Source organism: Narcine bancroftii, chromosome 7, assembly GCF_036971445.1.
Source record: "Narcine bancroftii isolate sNarBan1 chromosome 7, sNarBan1.hap1, whole genome shotgun sequence".
NCBI classification, from domain to species: domain Eukaryota; kingdom Metazoa; phylum Chordata; class Chondrichthyes; order Torpediniformes; family Narcinidae; genus Narcine; species Narcine bancroftii.
The window spans coordinates 192,349,517-192,371,513 of NC_091475.1; the positions used below are offsets into that span (position 1 = coordinate 192,349,517).

At 42.4% G+C, this 21,997-nt stretch overlaps 1 protein-coding gene across 7 annotated transcripts in view; it reads right to left on the bottom strand.

Moving 5' to 3' along the window:
* Positions 1-21,997, bottom strand: part of c2cd3 (C2 domain containing 3 centriole elongation regulator) — a 187,502-nt gene that overhangs the window by 100,207 nt on the left and 65,298 nt on the right. For all 7 annotated transcript variants that reach the window (XM_069891824.1, XM_069891821.1, XM_069891820.1 and 4 more), the window contains 6 exons: positions 19,058-19,176; positions 18,213-18,347; positions 14,466-14,972; positions 13,922-14,073; positions 10,264-10,507; positions 3,398-3,575 (listed from right to left, as the gene is read on the bottom strand). In XM_069891824.1, the coding sequence (XP_069747925.1) occupies positions 3,398-3,575; positions 10,264-10,507; positions 13,922-14,073; positions 14,466-14,972; positions 18,213-18,347; positions 19,058-19,176 (1,335 nt within the window). The remainder of the gene's footprint in view (positions 1-3,397; positions 3,576-10,263; positions 10,508-13,921; positions 14,074-14,465; positions 14,973-18,212; positions 18,348-19,057; positions 19,177-21,997) is intronic.

Consider the following 21,997-nt stretch of genomic DNA (forward strand, 5'->3'; position numbering starts at 1 on the left):
TGTTGATCTCCATAGAATTATATTCACCTGAGCACCTGCAAGGCGTCCAAAATATCCTAATAGCTTTGTTTGCGAGAAATTATCGAGTTCTTTAAGGTGACAAAGTACAATGACAAGGGTACGTGAAGCAGATGTGGATGATTTTAGGAAAGTTGTTAACAAGATTCCATCTGGTAGGTTGGTCAAAAGGTTACATCACATGGGATCCAGGGTGAGTAACTTTCCTGACCTCACATCCATAACCCTATTTTTCTTGCATCCATGAGCTTATCTAAGTCTTTTAAATCCCCCTACTGTACTAGCCTCCACCAACCCTAGGAATGTATTCAAGGCACCCTCTCCTCTCTGTGTTAAAAAAAAAAACACCCCTGATATCTCCCCTAAATTTTCCTCCACTCACTTTATCCTCTGGTGTTACCTGTTCCTGCCCTGGGAAACAGGTGCTGGCTGTCCATTGTATATATGCTTTTCATAATCTTGTAGACCTCTATCAAGTTTCCTCTCATTGTTCTGCCCTCCAAAGAGAAAAGTTCAAAATCTGGTAACCTTGCGTCATAAGATTTGTTTCCCAATCCAGGCAACATCCTGGTAAATCTCCTCTGTACCATCTCCATAGCTTCCACTTCCTTTCTGTAATGAGGCAACCAGAACTGGACACAATATTCCAAGTGTGGTCGAACCAGAGTTTTATAGAGCTGCCTCACGAATAGTAATTTGGACAGGTGAATGGATAGGAGGGATGTAGGCAAAAGAGATTAGCAAAGACAAGCATCTTGTTGAGCCAAAGGACCAGTTTCCATGATATATGTAACCTTATGAAGCTAATATCAAAGTAATTTGCATGTGATATTTTAAATCTATTTAAATTGGAATCAAAGGGCACATAACCAACACAAACTTTAAAATTTTTTTGTTAAATTTGCTGCCCTAAGAAAGTGCAGTTGCAGAAACCTAGCAAAACTGCAAGTCCATCTACATGAGATGAAGAAGGCTATTTAAAGAATCTCCATAAAAAATTTCAAATGCCACCAATCTCTTAAATCACTCGAATTTCCAAATCAATTATTCTTATTATTACAAAAAATGAAAAATAAATGGCATTTTAGTGCAGAAAAACAATATTTTGCAGTGGTCCTTAAATAAGGACAGTTTGAAGGTGGTTTAGGAAGGGAAATCTTACTCATGGGGCTATGATGACAAAAATTATATCTTCCTGCATTGGGATGAATAGAGAGCTGACTGTACAAAAAGAAATGAGTGAGTTGATCTTGGGATTTGTAATGCAGGACAAGCCTATAAATTAACTAGAACTCGCCATGAATAAAAAACAAATAAAAGAGCAATGATTTAAAATCTGAAGTGATGGCAGGCCAAACAAGTCAATACAAACAGATAAGTGAGGCATCAGCACGATCTAATGCAGTTTTTCAGAGGAGCTAAATATTATTTTGCAGAAGAAAATCAGGCATCAGGATAGATGAATTGAGGGCTTTAGTAGCAAAGGGGCTAAAGCAACATGGAAGCAGGTACTGCAATGCAGGTTTATGATTCAAAATTCAGTCTGCAGTTGAATAGTAATTTAAGATTCAAATAATGGGATCAGTGTTGAGGATGAGAAGGTGACGACAGAGGCCTGAAACAACAACTTCAGCCTTGATGAGCAAATCATAGTTCATGTGAGGTTGGATTGCAGTGTGACAATAAGGGTATACCCCTCTTTACGAAACTAGAGTGTTCCTATGAAACATTTCGTAAGCCGAAATGGTGAAAAGTGGAGACCCAGTCACTACTTTTAGAGGCTATTTTTGTAAAAGCGAAAACCCATTCAAATCCTTTGGTAAAAGCAAACAACGCAGGCTTCTTCATAAAAGCGAATTTTCATAAAGCAAGTTTTTATAAAATGGAGTATACCTGTAAAAAAGAGTGGATACACAGTGAACTAGATTTGCATATACAGGAATACACCGCTTTACAAATACTCACTTTACACAAATTTGCTTTTACGAAGAAACCTGTGTTCGCTTTTAGGAAAGCAGCAAGCCATTATTGATGGAGCACGTGGACCCTGAGCAGCTTCTTCCCCAAAAACTACAGTGAGATGTCAATAGATAAGATGACCCTCTTCTTCTCTCTTCCACATCCCAGTCTCCTGTACCTTCCACCCAGTGGCATTAGTCGGGTAAGTGTCACCACCCACCCCCCACATGGACCGAGTGTATGGGTGTACCGAGCATAGAAGAAATAGGTGTGCGTTCTTGTATGTCCAGAGTGGAGGCAGCTCGCTGAGCTGGGGGGGGGGGGGGGGGAGAGCTCTGACCGGTGCACATGAGAAGGTTCAGAAGTGCATTTCTACTTTATAGGCTGTGTATTTATATAATTCTTGTTTTTAATAAATGTTAGTGTTATTTTAGGTTTTAAGTGTTATTTTCGTAGCTTATTTTTTGGGCCTGGGAACGTACAAAAATTTTTAGCCATAGCAATCAATTGCTTTACGCCATTTCAGGTTATGAAAGGTTCCTTAGGAATACTCTAGTTTCATAAAGTGGTGTATACCTGTAGATGCTGCACCAATCCAACAATGGCAAATATTGGAAGAAGAGGAAGTTCAGAAAGGTCGTTGGAAGCCTCCAGAGATAAAACTGCAAAGAATGGGGCAAAGTAGGAACGGGATTCACTGGTACAGTTATGATGCAAAACCAATCAGGGATTATCACTGAACCAATGAATGAAAAGGTTGAAGTCCAAACAGCCTCTATGGTAAATACATTTAACTGTTTCAGTTTCCATCTGGATTCCCGAATGATCTTAATTCCTGCCGTTAGTCTTCTTTCTGTTATACTCAGTACTTAATCTAAACCAACAGTTATTCTTCTTTCCATTTTTAAATTAAATTTAAGGATACAACAAGGTAGAAGCTGATTTCAGCCATCAAGATCCATGCCACCCAATTAACCCATCAACCCTGTATGTTTAGAGGGGAAATCCATGCCACCCAATTAACCCATCAACCCTGTATGTTAAGAGGGGAAATCCATGCCACCCAATTAACCCATCAACCCTGTATGCTTAGAGGGGAAATCCATGCCACCCAATTAACCCATCAACCCTGTATGTTAAGAGGGGAAATCCATGCCACCCAATTAACCCATCAACCCTGTATGTTTAGAGCACCTGGGGAAAACACCTTACAGACAACACCAGATTCAAACTCGGGTTGCTGTCACAGCAGCAGTGTGGCACTAGGCTATCTGTGCTGTTTTGAGAGTTCCTGATAATTCCCACAAACAGCATTTATTCATTCCATTTAGGATATTTACTCATTCCTGAATGCATCTTTAAATCAACATTATGCTCTATGCTGGCTCAAAAATGACCTTAAGATATCAAAGTAACTTACCCGTCGTAAATGGCAATGTCTCAGCTAGGCCATTCACATCTTGAGCCGGGAAATAATATTGTACATAGCAGTCTGCCTCTCCCCAAACAGTAGACTGCAATGGAGTCAAACCTTTAAGTTTTATTACTTGCATTTCAAAAATGTGTTCCATCAGTGGTTCTGTCTCTCCCCTGTTGAACTGAAATATTAAGACTTCACATCAGCATGGTTAAGTGATTGAACCCCAAAGAGAAACAAAGTTCATGTTCGAAAAATAAAACTATAACATCACTGGCACATCACTGAACATACGTTGACATTTATTTCTTATAACTTCATTTCAAATTAGAAAATACTGAAAATTAGCGAGATGATAGAAACCAGAGTGGATTTGGAGGTTCAATTATAGTCTTATTTCTTCTTTGATGTTACGAAGTTTCACCTTTTACTGAGACAGGAATGGCTACATACCAGATGCAATCTAACTTCTCATTGTGGTGGTGCAATGAATGGTACAGTTGGATGGTCTCCTCACATGGTGGGACAACAACTTTAAAGAAAAGTTCCATCATGTGAGAGAATCCAACTGTACAAAACAGTGAACTTTCCAACTTTTACTGCTCCAATCACAGTGCAAGTATTTCAAGTACTGTACTTACCTAGTTCTCTTTTAATCATCATTAAAAGATATGCTTCTGTGGAAGCCCGCCATGGCAGCGATCAAGTTGGCGAGTGCCACCAAAGGCCAGTAGCCTGTGCAGCGGCACTGACCCCAATAAACGAATGGGCAGGTGAATGGCAAGGGCAGCTTAAAAGGCACTTGCTGTGCAGCCAACAGAGGGGGACAGCACGTAGGGAAGACGGGCATTGTTACGTAGGAAAGTACCTGCGTGCAGGAAACCCAGCCAAGGGGGGGAGGGGGCCACGGCGGGAACAGTGCAAGTATAAAAATTGGGCCTGAGCCATAATAAAACTCAGAGCTTAACCTGACTACACTAAGTGTGTATGTGTTCTTTCGAGTAGTGCGCAGCTGCTATTGGTGACCCTGACGGGTTAGCCGATATCTAAACCCGGTGATGAGCTAACTGGCAGCAGTCAACACAGTTGCTCTCAAGATGCTGACCTTCTAGACAAATCGACCATGTGTGTGGTTTGACCAGGCTGAAGCACAGTTCAACATCTGGCAGATCACAGCAGAATCCACCCAGTACTACCACGTAGTGATCCAGGACACAGCAGGCTGGGTGGCCAACTTCATTCAGGAGCCCCCATCGGAAGGCACATAGACCGCCTTCAAGGACTTGCTGATGAAGACCTTCGGATTCTCACGGCCTGAGAGAGGGGCACGTCTACTCCATCTGGACGGCTAGGGGACAGGCCCCAGTCAGCCCTCATGAACGAGATGCTGGCCTTCCTGGGCAAACACGAACCCTGTATTATGTTTGAGCAGGCATTCCTGGAGCAACTAACCGAGGACATCCAACTGCTCCTGGCTGATGCGGATTTCAGCGACCCGTGCAAAGTTGCAGCACAAGCGGACGTTCTGTAGAAACAGAAGAGAGGGTGCTCAGTGTCCATGGGGCTCGTCACTAAACCCTGCAGCAAGACTCGTGCAGAGCCGCCGAAAGAACAGCAGCGCCCCAGAGGAAGTGATCAAGATGACCAGTGATGTTCCTACCACCAGAGATAGAGCACCAGAGGCTGCTGGTGCAGGCCGCCATGCACGTTTTAGGGAAATACCGGGACCAGCCGTTGCTAATGGCCACGACGGCTGGCTACCAAGACAGCCTCCTGTACTTTTGGGACAGACAGTCCGGACGATGCTTTTCATGGACACAGGAACAGAGGTCAGCGTCTTGCCCCCATCAGGACAGGACACCAGGAACAGGCAGACGGGCCTCATGCTGAGGGCTGCCAACATCAGCACGATTCAGACCTACAGTACCCACAAGGTCCATCTGCAATTGGGAGGCAGTCTCTTCTCGTGGGTGTTCACGCAGACCGCAGTGGAACAGCTGCTCCTTGGGGCAGAATTCCAGTGTGCCCACAACCTGCTAGTGGATCTCAAGGGAAGGAGATTGGTCCACGTGAAGACTTTTCAAACCTTTCCCCTCAAAGACGCCAGGCTCCCAGCACTCTACCTGGACTTTATACAGATATCGAACAATGAGTACGCTAGGGTCCTGGCCAGGTTCCCTGCAGTGCTCACCCCCCCAATTCACCACGGTGATGCCCTGACATGGAGTACTGCACCACATTCTGACACAGGGCCCACTACTACATGCAAAGGCAAAACGCCTTCCTCCGGAGAAGCTCTAGCTGGCAAAGGAGGAATTGAGGAAGCTAGAGGAGCTCTGCATCGTACGGTGGTCAGACAACCCATGGGTTTCTCCCCTGCACATGGTACCCAAAGCAACTGGGGGCTGGGGGCCATGCAGCGACTACCACCGGCTCAACAAGGCCACAACACTGGATCGGTACCCCGTGCCATACATCCAGGACTTCACGGCTAACCTGCATCGGATAAGGATCTTCTCCAAGGTGGACCTCGTGCAGGAATATCATCAGATCCCGGTACACCCTGATGATATCCCCAAGACCATCATCATCACCCCGTTCAGCCTCTTCAAATTCCTCCGAATGCTGTTCAGGCTGAATAAAGCTGCACAAACCTTCCAGTTACTCATGGACGCAGTGGGCTGAGACCTGGACGGGCACCTTCGTGTACCTGGATGACATCCTGGTGTCAAGCAGGAACCAACAGGAGTATATGGTGCACCTCCGCAACCTCTACACCCGACTGAGCGAGTTCGGCATGACGATCAACCCAGCCAAATGCCAGTTTAGATTGGAGGCAATCTACTTCCTGGGTCACAGGGTAACCAGGGAAGGAGCCACACCCTACCCAGTAAAGTGGAGGCCATCCGGAAACTCCCCGGACCCAATACGACTAAGGGACTGCAGGAGTTCATGGGGATGATCAATTTTTATCATAGGTTCATCCCCTCAGCTACCCAGATCATGAGGCCCTTGTTCCCCCGGATGGCAGACAAGGCAAAGGACATCACCCGGGGTGAGGAGTCAGCAGAAGCCTTCATGAAGGCCAAGGAAGCCCTGGCGGACGCCGCTCTCCTGGCACATCCCAGGTCAGACACTCCAATCACCCTGACAGTGCATGCCTCAGGAATGGCGATCAGCATTAGCAGGGTTCTAGAGCAGCAGATCGATGAAAGTTGGCAGCTGCTGGTTTTCTTCAGCAAACGTCTGCGGTACACAGAACTGAAATATAGCGCTTTCGACAGAGAGCTACTGGCGCTGTACTTTGCATCCGCCACTTCAGGCACTTCCGAGAGGGCAGGCCTCTAGGAAGTACCAGCAAGATCACAAGCCCCTGAATTTCGCTTTGGCTAAGATCTTGGACCTCTGGTTGGCCTGTGAGAAAAGGCACCTATCTTACATCTCGGAGAACACCACAGATGTAAGGCATGCCTTCAGCAAGGCCAACATGGTGGCCGATGCATTGTCCAGGCAAAGTATCCATGCATTATCAAGGGGTGTGGACTTCATGGTGAAGGTGCAGCAGAAAGACAAGGAGATGCTCCAATACAGGACTGCCATATCGGGACTGCAGCTCCAGGACATGCCATTGGCACAGGTAATACCACCCTCCTGTGCGACGTGGCCACCGGTCAGGTCAGATCCATCATCCCGGTGGCTTGGAGCAACAGGTTTTTGACTTCATCCACGGACTGGCACACCCATCCATCAGGACCATGGTCCGGCTGGTAGCCAGCAAATACTTGTGGCATAGATTACGGAAACAGTTCAGCAGGTGGGCAAAGGTGTGCACACAGTGCCAAACCAAGGTACAGCAGCACACCAAGACCCTACCTCAGCATTTCGAGCACACAGAACGAAGGTTCAACCACATCTACGTGGACATAGTAGTATCCAGGTTTTCCACTTTATGTTTACAATGGTGGACCACTTCACCAGGTGGCCAGAAGCAGTCCTGATGACAGACATGTCCACAACCTTGTGCGCCAGGGCCCTCATCTTATCCTGGATGGCACGGTTCAGGTTACTGTCCCACATCACATCTGAGAGAGGGGTCCAGTTCACCCCCAGTCTGTGGCCCAACCTCACCAGTCTGTGGAGTGCCCAGCTGCATCACACAACAGCTTACCACCCACAGTCCAATGGGCCGGTGGAGCACTTCCACAGGCGCCTCAAAATTGCACTCGTGACCAGACTTCAAGGACCCAACTGGGTAGACAAGCTACCATGGGCACTGTTGGGCATCGGCACGGTACTCAAGGAGGACTTCAACACCTCTTCAGCCGAACACATCTACAGAGCTCCACTGGTGATTCCTGGAGAATTCATACCATCCCCAGGCGAACAGCAGGACGACTCTGCAACGTTCCTCAGCAGGCTAAGGGAAAAAGGCAGCAATTCCACCTTCCAGACACAGACACGTGAGGACCAACATACCTAAAGACCTGCAGGATGGTGAGTATGTTTTCATTCGCAGGGGCCCAAATCGTCCACTGCTTCAGAGGCCATTTGAGGGTCTGTTTCGGGTAATCCACAACAACGGGGCCACATTCGAGCTGGAGGTTGGAGGCAAGATGGAGGACTTTACCACAGGCAGGCTGAAGCAGGAACACCTGGACCCAGCGCGCCCAGTCAAGACATCAGCACCACACCGAAGAGGCAGGCCACCAAAAGCTGCAGAGACTTTGCCTCCGGGCACCAAGGATAATACCACTGGTTGCATCATGTGGCAGTCTGTGGAACCAAAGGCAGTAAGCATGCATAGCGGCACTGGCCCCAACAAGATAACCGGCAGGTGAATGGCAAGCGCAGCTTGAAGTCCAGTGACCCCAAAATGGCACTGGCCTTGCTGCGCAGCCAACAGACAGGGACAGCACGTGGGGAAGAAGGTCCTTGTTATGCAGGAAAGTACCCACACCAGGGAAACTCACTTTTATTATGCATGTTGAGACAGCAGCCATGGGGGACCACGGCGGGAATAGTGCAAATACAAAAATCGGGCCCGAGCCCTAAAAAAACTCAGAACTTAATTTGACTACACTGTGTGTGTGTCTTCTTTCAAGAAAACACGTGGCTACACTTTCAAATTTCCCTGACAGTGAATTTCAGAATCTACCTAATATAAGATAGCAGGGAGAGGATCAATAGGGTCACCCTATTCCCCCCCCCCCCCCCATTGATGTGGTCTACCAGGTTCGTTTTCAGAAGTGAGTGTGCAAAATATTGAGGACCCCTTCCACCCCTCACACAGAATCTTTCATCTGCTCTTGTCTGTAATAAGAAACAGGAGGATCAGAGCCAGCACCACCAGGCTGAGAAAAAGCTTCTTCACACAGGCAGTGAGAATGCTTCAAGACCAAAGGAACTGTCCACACTAACCATTCAAAACTCTAATTTTCATGAAACAATATTTATTTATTTATTGTACATAAGAGTACACGTCCTATGTATGTATTGATTATCTGCATGTGTGCAACATCTGGTTGTGTGTCTGCGTGTTTTGCATCGAGGACTGGAGAACGCTGTTTCGTCAGGTTGTACTTGTACAATCAGATGACAATAAACTTGACATTTCACATTTAGTACTACATAGAATATAGAAACCTACAGCACAGTATATGCACTTTGGACCTGTGTCCACCTAATAACCTACTCTAACAACTGCGAAGAATTTCCTGACTGTATAATCCTCCACCCTTCTTAGTTACATTACCGATCTAATAATCTCTTTAATAGATCCCACTAAACCTGCCTCCATCACCATTACCAGTAGTGCATTCTAAGCACTCACCTCGGTGTGTGTGTGGAAAAACCTACTGTTTACATCCATGCTTCCCCACCCACCCCATACTTGCTCCCAAGACCGTTAAAATTATACCCACTCTTGTTACCCATTTCAGCTCTGAGGAAAAAAAACCCACTGGACAGACACATGATTAATGCCTCTCATCAACTTATACCCCCTCATCCTCCATCGCTCAGTGAAGATAAGATTAAGTTCACTCAACTTTTTGCCAATTACCTTCATTCTGTGTCTTCCAGTTCTCAACTCGCCTTCCAATATGAAACATTATTTTACTGGGGAGCTCTTTCATGATTTTACATTACCCAATCAGGATCTTTTCAAAGCTCTAATCCTAAAACATCCTCATAACTTTTAGTCAACTCATATATCTTATCAAGTCCTACTAACCTGGAATTATTCTAGTAAATTCCTTCAGTACCATTCTCTAAGACATTAGAATCTTTTCCAAAGTACAGTATCTAGAACTGGACATATTCCTTCAAATGTAGTTGAATCAGTGTCTTATAAAGTTTCAAGACTTTCTTGCTCTTGGGTGGCACGTCTCTAAATACTGTACAAAATTCTGCATCGACTTCAAGACTATATCTGATTTGACCTAGATCTGCAGTATCACTAGTTTGGGATAAATTTATAAAATGAACTTCTTGTTGCTATTTTTCCAGACACTTACTGCATTAGAATATCTAATGCTAGGAGATGAAAAACTGACCTCTTCCAACAATAAAGATGTGTCATTACTGAATCAGAACTCTAAAGATGAACAGAAGCTCCTACCCTTCTCCTGAGATACAAGTCAGCAAGACAAAGCTCATCAAGCAAGTTTGATGTTGTTTTATACAAATGGAACTCCAATTCCTGGATCATAGTTGGAACTGCGATATAATTGCAGCTTAAGCACCATAAAATGAGAGGTTTCAAAGGTAGCCATCAATTTACATACATCTTTTTGCAAAGGCCGGTGTCAGATGACCCAACATATTCGAGTTGTATTACAACATAATTTTGCAGAACTGTAGTCACAAACCTTTGATAGAATTGACGGTACTGTATCCAAGAAATGAGGTGTCCTCTGGAAACCAGCAACAGATACTTCCTCTTCATTTTTTAGTTTCTGAAGTGCTGCAATTTGGTCCGCTCCTCCCATTGCTAATAGAACTCTAAGACTTCCCCTTTGATTGCCTGTGAAAACGTCCATCACTGGCATGTAGCTGTCCACAGCAACTACAGGATATTGAGCTTGGAGAAGTAAATGAGAAATCTTCAGGTCCCTAATGACAAAGATCAGATTTATTGTCAGAGTACATATATAACAATTACAGCACAGAAACAGGTCATCTCGGCCCTTCTAGTCCACAACAAACCAAGTACTTTCTCGTTCCACCTACCTGCACCTTGCCCAAAACCCTCCACTACCCTCCCATCAATATACCTATCCAATTTTTCCTTCTCCCTGAAGCTCATTCCATGCAGCCACCACTCTTTGATGAAGAAGTTCCCCCTCATGTTACTTCTAAACTTTTGTCGCTTAACTCATGACCTCATGTTTCAATCTCTCCTACCCTCAAAATGTTACGAGCTCAGAGGACCCCAAAACCCAGCAGCAATAGATATTCACCAAGACAAATGGTTACTTAAACAAAAGTTAAACATGAAAACAGGATCACACTTTAACTTATCACTATTAACTTAACTAACGTAATTTATCCCCCTTCTTATTCTAAGCACATGTTTATTTAAGTTCAGAAAAGTTCTTTGATTCACAGTCCAATCTCACTTCTCATTCCTCCGAGTTCACTGGTTGCAGGCAATTCTTATTCTGTGCACAGAATTTAACATTTATAAAATTCACCAGGCTTTGGTGCTTGAAAGGTAAATGGTTACCAATCAGAAAGGTTCTTGCCGGTTTTCAGAGAGAGATTTGTTGTTCCTGGACACAAACTGATCTCTTTTAATCAGCCATGTCAGTGTCTTGCCCAAGATACTTGCTCCATCAGGGTTTTCCAGATGATAACCTCTTTCTTTCAGGTCACCATAGAGTTCCTTTTTTTTTCTCTTATTTCAAGTGAAACAGTATACAGCCAGACATCTCCTCTTGTATGAACCACAAGGGCTTTGACCAGGCTGAACTAAGCACTCACAACCCATCAGCAAAATTGGGTTTTCCAAAAGCTTGCCAGCTTGTCCTGTTCCAGTCTCAACTCCTGCTGATGACTGTAAAACTGCAGAACAGATTTCTCTCTCTCACTCAGAGAAAAAAAACCTGTTTGACTCTCTTTGCTTGCAAAACCACACAATCCTCCTAGAACAGCAAGCTGCAATCCAGACAGCCTGTGGCTCCGAAGTACTCCTCAGATCTATTTCATCTGTTGCTTTTCAAAACAACAATCCATTAGTGAAGTCTCTTAGGCACTCTCCAAAGTTTTTGCAAAGGCCCCCAGGAGCCACCCTGTCTGGCTTGAGCAGCGCTCAAGTATTTTAAATGAGATCTATTTTGAAGTGCTTGTATGTAACCTACACTAAAAAACCTCCCCAATTTATCTCCCAAAAACATATCTATATACAATATAAACACAACATAATCTGACACAAAGGGAAAAAGCCTATCTACATCAACTCTATCTATCTCCCTCATAATCTAAAATATCTCTATCAAACCCCCCCCCCCCCCCCCGCACTCTCAACCTTCTACGCTCCAAGGAATAAAGAATTAATTTGCTCAATCTTTCTTTGTAATCTTGATTCTGAAACCCAGGTAACATTTTCATAAATTTTCTCTGCACTCTCTCTATCTTGTTGAAATCCTTCCTATAATTTGGTGACCAGAACTGCACACAGTATTCCAAATTTGACCTCACCAATGCCTTGAACTGTCTCAACATCACTTCCCAACTCCTGTATTCTATGCTTTGATTGTGCAAAAAACTGTACTCAAGATATGTATACAAAAGAGAGAAATGTAAACAAATGACTGTGCAATACAGAGAATAAATGCTCAATAATAAATAATGTGCAATGCAAGACTCATTAAATGAATCCCTGATTGAGTTTGCTGTTTAGGAGACTGATGGTGGAGGGGTAGCAACTATTCTTCAACCTGGTGATGTGAGTCTTGTGGCATCAATACCTCTTTCCTGATGGCAGCAGCAAGATCAGAGCATGTCCTGGATCGTGTAGATCCTTGATGATTGCTGCTGCTCTCCAACAGCAGGGTTCCATGTAGATTTTCTCAATGGTGGGGAGTTTTGCCCATGTCCTGAGCTGTGTCCACTACCTTTTGCAGATCACACATACATTTCAAATGGAAGGTGCCCAGAACTTGAATTTTTTGTGTGTAAATCTGCAATTTGGAAGGGCAAACCAAGCTAGGACATACACAGTAAATGGTAGGGCACGGAGGACTGCGGAGGAACAAAGGGATCTGGAAAACAGATACATTGTTCCCGGAAAGCAGCATTGCAGGTGGACAGATTTGTAAAGAAAGCTTTTGGTATCTTAGCCTTTATAAATCAAAATATTGAGATTCGGAGTTGAGATGTTGTCAAAGTTGTTTAAGACATTGGAGAGGCCAAATTTGGAATATTGTGTGCAGTTCTGGTTGCCTAACTATAGGAGAGATATCAATAAGATTGAAAGAGTTCAGAGATTTACTCAGATGTTGCTGGGTCTTCAGGAGTTGAGTTACAGGGAAAGATTAAACAGGTTAGAACTTTATTCCTTGGACTGAAGAAGAATGAGGGGAGATTTGATAAAGGTTCACAAGATTATGAGGGATATAGACGGAGTGGATGCGAGTAGGCTTTTTCCACTTGGGGGAGATAAATATGAGAGGCCATAGTTTTAAGATGAAAGGGGAAAGGTTTAGGGGAAAGCAGAGAGTGGTGGAAGTGTGGAATGTGCTGCCATCTGATGTTGTGAATGTGGGCTCAATCTTAAGTTTTAAGAATAAATGGGATAGATACATGGATGGAAGAGGTCAGGAGGGTTATGGAATAGGAGCAGGTCAATGGGACGTGGAATAATGCTTGGCACAGATTAAAGAGGCCGAATGGCCTGTTTTCTGTGCTGTAGTGTTAGTTCTAACATGTACACTACTTAATGCTCAAGGTTAATCCCTGGGATCAAGAGTGCTAACTGAATGTGGTCTACAACAATCCATCAACATTGGTAAGATAGATGGACACATCCAGGCAAGTTTTGATCATCTTTCCCCACCAATTTTCAAGTTTTTTTTTGCAAAAAAAATTCATCCAGGCTCAGAACAGCAATCTGCAGGATACTTGCATGATGTATTTTTATGGTAGAAACAATATACACAAATACATGAAATTATGTCTGATTAAAAATTCAAAACCTCTGATGTTTTGTAACCATATCAGGTTTATTGCATTGAATAAGCAACAAATTTGGATAATTTATATACATTTTTTTTTAAAAAGGTAAGGTTACACTCTGAACAAACTAGCACGTGTACCTATCAAAGGGGAAAAGTCGTTGCTATCAGTCTTGGATATTTAAATTGCTTATTTAAAGACAAAATTCCTAGAGCTAAATTAATCACCATTTCAGGAATCCATTTTGGCTGTTTGTTAGGTCATCATGAGATGGTCCAAGTTTTTTCCGAAATAATATCACGGTGGAACATTTAAACAGAAACATCATTTCACTGTATGAATTCTGCTTACCTGAAAGATAAGTAAAATTGATGAAGTGGAAGCTTCACAAGACCCAGTAGATTCTCTTGCCCGGAGGCAATTGCTTTATTCCATATCTCTATAATAATCATATTATTCTTCATTCTCTCTAAGAGTGTAGAGGTCAGTGTGATTGGAGCTATCTAGTAAAAGGAATGAAAAAGCTTAGCAATTTAGTTTTGGAAATCCAATGCAGCTTTTCAATAATGAGACAGTTTCTATTAAAGGCTGGACTGTTAAATTTTCATGTCCAGTATGTCCTGTTGCTTAGTTTTTAAAACAGGAATGAGTTGCTCCAGGAGATGCAATTAAACTTCTATAAGTTACAGCAGGCGCATTATCCAATGGCTGAATTAAAAGTGCTAGATTAAATAAATGTACCACAGGAAGAACGAGAATGTATTTTTACTCATCCACAGCAAACGTGTTTTGTCTTTTGGGTATGTACACTTTATAATTATTATAAACCAGAATATTATTTAAAATATTAACATACTCACTTCATTATTGTTTGTTTAATCCCTTAAAAACTTACCAGTGAAAAGTTAAAAATTGGGCGATTTGTGTTCCAGCTCACTGGAGACCTTGTGGCTTCCTCTGCGCTGAAAAGTTTACATTTTAGGTAGATGTTCCATTGCTTTTGGACACATCCATCTCTCATGACAAAGTTCTTTCCATCAGGTACCATCAGAAGAATGTGGAGTAAGAAATTTTCCTCTTCATCCACTGAAGAATTACACTGTCCTATTGAATTTTGTGCTTCAGGTACAGAGGGCAAATGGTGATGATTTGCATTGTATTTTTTTGAAATATCCTTTGTATGACTTTGTTTCAATCGAGTTTCGATATTTCCTTTTTCCAATAATTCAGGAGGCTGAAGATTGGCCAAATGTGAATTTAATGGACATAAATCAACAACGTTGTGGTCTGATTGAAATGTTGATGCTGGGCTAGAAACAGCATAAGCAGACCTCGGAGAAACAGCTAATCTGGCATTAGCTCGAGTGAAATCTTTATTGTCAACAGCCAGTGCCATGGATACCTACCAAACATTAATGCAAAACAAAGGAAAATCAGACAGCAATAAATTCAGCTCAAATCAAGAGACATTTTTAGAGCTGGAATAGAATTCATCTTCCAAAGTTCTCACTAAAGAAAAGTCATCTGGAGGGTAACACAGCCAATCCTGATGCTCACTAATGACCAAATCCAGAAGCTGAAATTGCATGTGGATTTGGAATATTGGCTAATTTCTCATTTCCTAATCTAGCAGGACAAACAGTAACTTTAAAATGCACACAACTATCAATCAGAAATCAGCTAACTCAATGCAGATCACTGATCTGCTTGGCCTCTACTCACACCCTTTGTCCATAGAGCACTAGAACATAGAAACAGGCCCCTTCGGCTCTTATAGTCCATGACAAACCATTTTTATGCCTCGTCCCACTGACCTGCATCCAGTCCATAGGCTTCCATACCTCTCCTATCCACGTAACTGTCCAAATTTCTCTTAAATATTAAAATTGAGCCCGCATTCACCACTTCAACTGGAAGCTTGTTCCACACTCCAAACAATCTGTGTGAAGAAATTCCCTCTCATGTACTTCCTAAATTTTTCCCTTACACCTTTAACCCATGTCCTTTGCTTTGTATCTCACCTACCCTCAGTGGAAAAAGCCTATCTACTGTTTTGTCCTCCTGAGTACAGCTGTGATATTTTCACTGATGAGCAATGCCGTTTTCACCCCCCCACCCCCGCTCTATCGTATCTAAAGCATTGGAAGCCCAGAATATTGAGCTGCAGTCCTGCCCCTCCTGCAACCAAGTTTCACTAATGGCCACAATGCCATAATTCCACATACTTATCTAAGCTTCCCTACCATAGTGCTTGCATTGAAACAGATGCACCTGAGAACATTACCACCACATTCAACCAGTTGATTTCTAACGATGCATGCAATTTTCACATCATCTTTACCTCCTTCACTCTTCTATCTGCTCTCACTCTTAATTCCCATCCCCCTGCAAATTGATCTTAAACCCCACTGGTACAGCACTAGCAAACTTTCCCTCAAGAATATTAGTCCCCCTCCCATTCAGATGCAAACCATCCTGTCGGAACAGGTCCCACCTTCCCTGGAAGAGAGCCCAATAATCCAGAAACCAGAAGACCTACTTCCTGCACCTTGTATTTAGCCATGTATTAAACTATGTTATCCTCCTATTTCTAACCTCATTAGCAATCCTGAGATCATAACCCTGAAGGTCAACCTAGCGGCTACTCCCTGAATTCTTCTTGGAGGACCTCCTCACCCTTCCTAACCACGTCATTGGTCCCTACATGGACCATGACATCTGGCCTGCTTACCCTCCCTCCTGAGAATGCCATGAACTTGATCTGAGTGTAACAATATTAATATTTGGGGAGAATTTATAAGATTTAGAGTAGGTCACAAACATACACACATTTTAAAACAGATCTTATTTGAAAGACTGAAGAATTCACATTGCAAGATCTCTGGAGAATGTAAGCACCTTTCACAAGTAGGTGTTAATTGAATGGACTTCATAAAAATGCTTGACCATTGTCTTGCTGGAGTCATGCTGTCTATCAGTACCCTTTCTGCAAAGTGTTCACAGAAAGGTCAATTCTGGATTGTTTATATTAACAGATGGGAGCTGAAGAAAGAACTCCTGTTGTTTTGCTCAGCAAGGTGGGATTTTGCAAGACATGAGTCACATGCTCTCTTTGGAGTTTCAGTTGGAAGAGAGAGAGTTGAGTTAACAGCTCAGTCAGTCAATCAGTGTGTGGGATGCTGACAAGTAACTGAAAACTGCAATCCAGGAAAAACTGGTTGAAACTGATGAAAGCAACTTCCAAAGCAGTAGATGGCTGGAAGTGCTATCTGTCTGATGTTTCTCTTGAAATAGAGGAAGGAATGGAACTCTGTGGTAGCTTGAAGAAAGAGGTTACCATATGAAAAACCCTAATGGGGCAAGTTTCATCAGCGAGACCCTGAGTACCTCAGGGTACCTCAGTTGTGGAAATCCTGGCGCAACAAATATCTCTCTGCAAACCCTACAAGAACCTTCCTGAGCGTTAAACATTTACCTTTCAAGCACCAAGCCTGGTGAACTTTATACAAGTTAAATTCTGTGCACAGTATAGTGATTGCCTGCAATCAGAGAACTTGGAAGAAGGAGAAGTGAGATTGAACTGTGAACCAAAGAAGATTTCTTAAATCCACACACATACATTACATACACATGCGCTTTGAATTAGAAGGGGGTTAATTTGGGTTAGTTAAGTATAGAGTTAAGTTAATGTTTGATTCTATTTTCATGATTGAAGTTGATTAAAAATAACTTTTGGATTGAAAGCCACTTGTCTTGGTGAATGTCTATTTCTGCTGGGTTTTGGGGTCCTTTGGGCTCGTAACATGAGATATTTCGGATCCTAGCATCAAGGAGGAAACATACCATAGGGATTCTCGATTACTTCTACAGAACCTCTTATCTGTCCACCAAACTATGGAATTCCTTATCACCATAGCTCACCTCTTCTCCTCGCTTCTTAGTCACAGGACCAGATTCCGTGCCAGAAACTTGATCGCTGTGGGTTGTCCCTGGTAGGTTGTTCCCCCCAACAGTATAAAAAATGATAGACTTGTTATTGAGGAGAACAGCCACAGGGGTTGTCTGCCTGCTTTCTTTCCTTCTCCTGTCATCCACCTACCCTCCTCCTGCCTCCTAGGCATGACAGCATCCCCATAACTCCTGTCCATCACCTTCTCGGCCTCCCAAATGATCCAGAGTTCATCCAATTCCAGGTCCAATTCCTTCACTCGGTTTGTCAGGAGCTGCAGCTGGATGCACTTCTCACAGATGAAGTCATCAGGGATACTAATAGCTTCCCTGATGACCCACATTCTGCAAGCGGAACATTCCCCTATTTGGCTACCATACCCACTGTATAGGATTAGAGGGAAAAAAAACCCTGCCCTTACCTGTCAACTGAGCTATTAAATGAATTATCTGAAATTGTACTAACTGATTTAATATGAGTTTCTAATCTATTAAAATGCATTTCCCAATAATAACAAGTATCATTCATTTTTTGTCTAAGTTACTAAAAGGATAAGTAGTGATACTACATGTTGCTAATTAACGGAACTTGTATGATCGATTTCAGACTGCAACACATTTTATTCACTCTCCATAAAAACAAACAAGTTGTTCCAGGTCTTTAATTTTCCCCATCAACATTTTCACAATTTACCTTTAAAAGACCAATCTGTTGGTGGTTTTCTTTATTGTTACACATCATTTCCACAGGCAATTCACTGCTTATACTTAGCAAGTCTGATTGAATGATCGTTCGAAGTATTAAACTAGCTTTTCCAATCAAAATTGGCTTTGAAGAAAAAGGAAAAGTAGTTTAGAATTGCTCAGATGGTGATATATATTCTAAACTTATTGATAATACAGTAAATAGGTATGAACATCATTAAGAATTTATTTAGTTTTCAAGGAATGGGAGGATATCAGTTAAAAAAAATGATTCTAGCCTTGCCAACTGATGCCTCCTTCTGGCCAGCTTGGAAGAGCAAGGGAAATTTATTCTCAACTTTCTTGATTTTTGAATTTGCATGGCCAAAAGCTACCAGGTGAGCAGTAACCAAAAACTGTCACAAGTTTTATTAAATGGATTAAAAAATAAAGGCATGATTTTTATTGAAAAAAAGCACCTTGAAGCCAAAGTAATTAATTTAAATTGTAGACAGACATGAGATGTGAACTCTGTGGCAACAATAATAGCAGGTGGAAGAGAACATCAATATTTTTCACACATTTTCCTCCCAAGGTTCTCTGAAATAGATACTCCATTTTGGGAAAGCTCAGAACTAACTGCGAGTAACAACTAATGATAGGAATTGATAATATTCAAAATAAAACTGCATGGGAGTCATGGAAACCAGAACCTTCAGCTCAGCAGCCATCAAATACTGTATTTTTTTTTAATACTTGAGAAATTACAAAATAAGCAATTCCCCCCCCCAAAGAAATACCAGGTGAAAATAAATATTTAACATAATGAGTAACTTAAAATAATTGAGCACTCACCTTTTTCTGTGTGATTTTCTTCAAGTAAATGTTGAACGTAAGATTGGAATTCCACCAATGCTTTATCATCAAGTCATCAAAACAAATAGGAAAAACAAATCGTTGCTGGAACTTTACAACTGCAGAAAATAGACAAACATTAATTATTAAAACAAAACATCCTGGTGCTTTTCTGTCCAAATCTGCAGTTACCTTCTGCATGATCACTTTTCCCACTCATCTCAAGGTAATCTCGCAGTAATTTTCACTTTATCCCCTACTGTATAACAAAAGGTCATGATACAAAAGTTTTGTAATTTCCATTATTAGAACAATTCAGTTCAATACAGGCTCTTCCCAGGTTACAAACCACCAACTTATGGCTATCCCAAATATATATGAGCAAACATTTGAGAGACCAGAGGGATGGATTTGCCAGCTACTGCAGGCATCTTTTATCAAGTGGGAATGGGGTATCTCCACATGCCTTATCTCCCAATACCAACCCCCCCTCCCCAAAAATGCAATCGGGGAAGGCTGGGTTGAACCAAGGAAAGCTGGGAGCACTGAGCATTTCTGCTTGCTTAATAATCTAGTCAATGAGGCTGACAAGTTACAGGCCTTCCCATGTCTGCTTGTTCTCCCGTCACAGCTACTTCTTCTCTCACACATTTCCTTTTTGATAATTTCCAACTTACCAGCAGTTCTCACAAACGGAAACCGGTCATAACTTGGAGACTGTGGCATAAGTTTATTTAGGTCAACACAACATTGTGGGTCAAAGGGTTCCAAGTTATATCTCGTTCTATTCAAAACACTGCTGGAAGTTTGAAAGAGCAATAGCTCAGAGAAGATTCCTGGAAATGTTGCTATGGCTGCAAACTAAGTTTAGGAGAAAGTGGTAGGACGGTGTCATTTTCTTTGGAACAATATCAGCCAAGATGCAATTGAGAGGTCTTGGAAGAATTTGAGCTTTAGGTGGAGAAGTTAGTAACCAGAGGATGCAGATTTATAGTAATTGTGGAATGAGATAGGTAAAATTAACGATCTAGTAGTTAGGGACCCTAGTATGTGATCATAGTATGAGTGAATTTCTCATATAGATGGATGGTGCATTAGTTAAAGCTAAAATTAGTGTATTATGCTTGAACAGGGGAGATTACAACAGGATGAGGGAGGAATTGGTCAGCATGGACTAGGAGCACAGACTAGTTGGCAGAAAAGTTGAACAGTGGAAGACTTTCAAAGAGAATTTTCACAGTGGTCAACAAAAATATACTCCCATAAGGGCAGTAAGAGAGGAAAGAGCCAGCCTTGGTTAACTAAAGAAATAAAAGAAAGTGTAAAATTAAAAGATCAAGTGTACAAAATCACCAGAGCAATGGGAAACTGAAGGATTGGGAAAACTTTAAAAGGCCACAAAGGACAACTAAACAAGAAATAAGAAAAGGGAAGAAGGATTTTGAAGGTAAATTAGCACAAAATATCAAAGCATAGCAAAAAATTTTATAAATGTATAAAATGGAAGAGGGTGACTAGAGTCAACTTTTGGAGGATGAGGAAGAGAAAATGATATTGAGTAATGAGGAAATGATCGAGGCATTGAACAGATATTTATGTCAGCATGTCAGAGTGGTGTAAGGGATGTGAAGGGAGGTGAGGACCTTGATAAAATAATCATTACAAAAGAGACAGTGATGAGCAAACTAATAGGACTGAAGGCAGACAAATCCCCTGGCATCCTAGGGTACTGAAGGGAATGGCGGGAGTTATAGACAATGGACTGGTAGTCATTTACCAAAAATTCTTTGGATTCTGGACAGGTCCCAGCAGATTGGAAGACAACAAATGTCACACCCTTTTAAAAAAGGGATGTAGGCAGAGGATGGGTAACTATCGGCTATTCAGCTTAATGTCTGTAGTCAGGAAAATGCTTGAAGCTGTCATTAGAACGAAGGGGTTCCATCAGGCAGACTCAACATTGATTCAGAAAGGGCCGGTCTTGTTTGACAAACTTGCTGGAGTTCTTTGAGGATATAATGGGTGCAGTAGATAAAGGGAAACAGGCTGATGTTTTATATTTGGATTTCCAGAAGGTGTTTGATAAGGTGCTGCACAAAAGAATCAATAAGATACATATGTATGAAGTTGGGGGAAGTATATTAGCATGGATTGAGAATTGGTTAACTGACAGAAGGCAGAGTCAGGATAAATGGGTGTTTTTCTGATTGGCAGACAATGCTAAGTGGGGTGCTGCAGGAGTTGATGCTAGGCCTGCAGCTGTCACCATTTACACTGAATAAGGGGACAGAGCGTAGTGTAGCCAAGTTTGTGGATGATACTAAATTGAGTGGAAAAGAAAACTGTACAGAGGATGTGGAGAGGCTGAAGAAGGATATAGTTAAGTTAGGTGAGTGGGCAAAGGTCTGGCAGATGGAGTAAAATGCTAGTAAATGCGAGGTCATCCACTTTGGTAGGAAAAATAGAAGAGCAGATTATTATTTAAATGGTGAAAGACTGCAGAATGCTGCTGTGACAAAGGACTTGCGAGTGCTTGTGCGTGAATCACAATAAGTTGGGTTGCAGGTACAGCAGGTTATTAAGAAGGCAAATGGATGTTGGACTTCATCGCTAGAGGAATTGAATTCAAGAGCAGGGAGGTCATGCTGCAACTATACAAGGTACTGGTGAGGCCGCACCTGATATACTGCGTGCAGTTTTGGTTTCCATACTTGAGGAAGGATATACTGGCCTTGGAGGCAGTTCAGAGGAGATTGATCCCAGAGATGAGGGGGTTGACCTACGAGGAGAGGCTAAATTGCCTGGGATTATGCTCACTCGAATTCTGAAGAATGAGAGGAGACCTTATAGAGACATATAAAATTATGAAAGGTATAGATAAGATAGAGGCAGAAATTTTTTTTTTCCCTCACTGGTGGGTGAGACCAGAACTAGGGAACA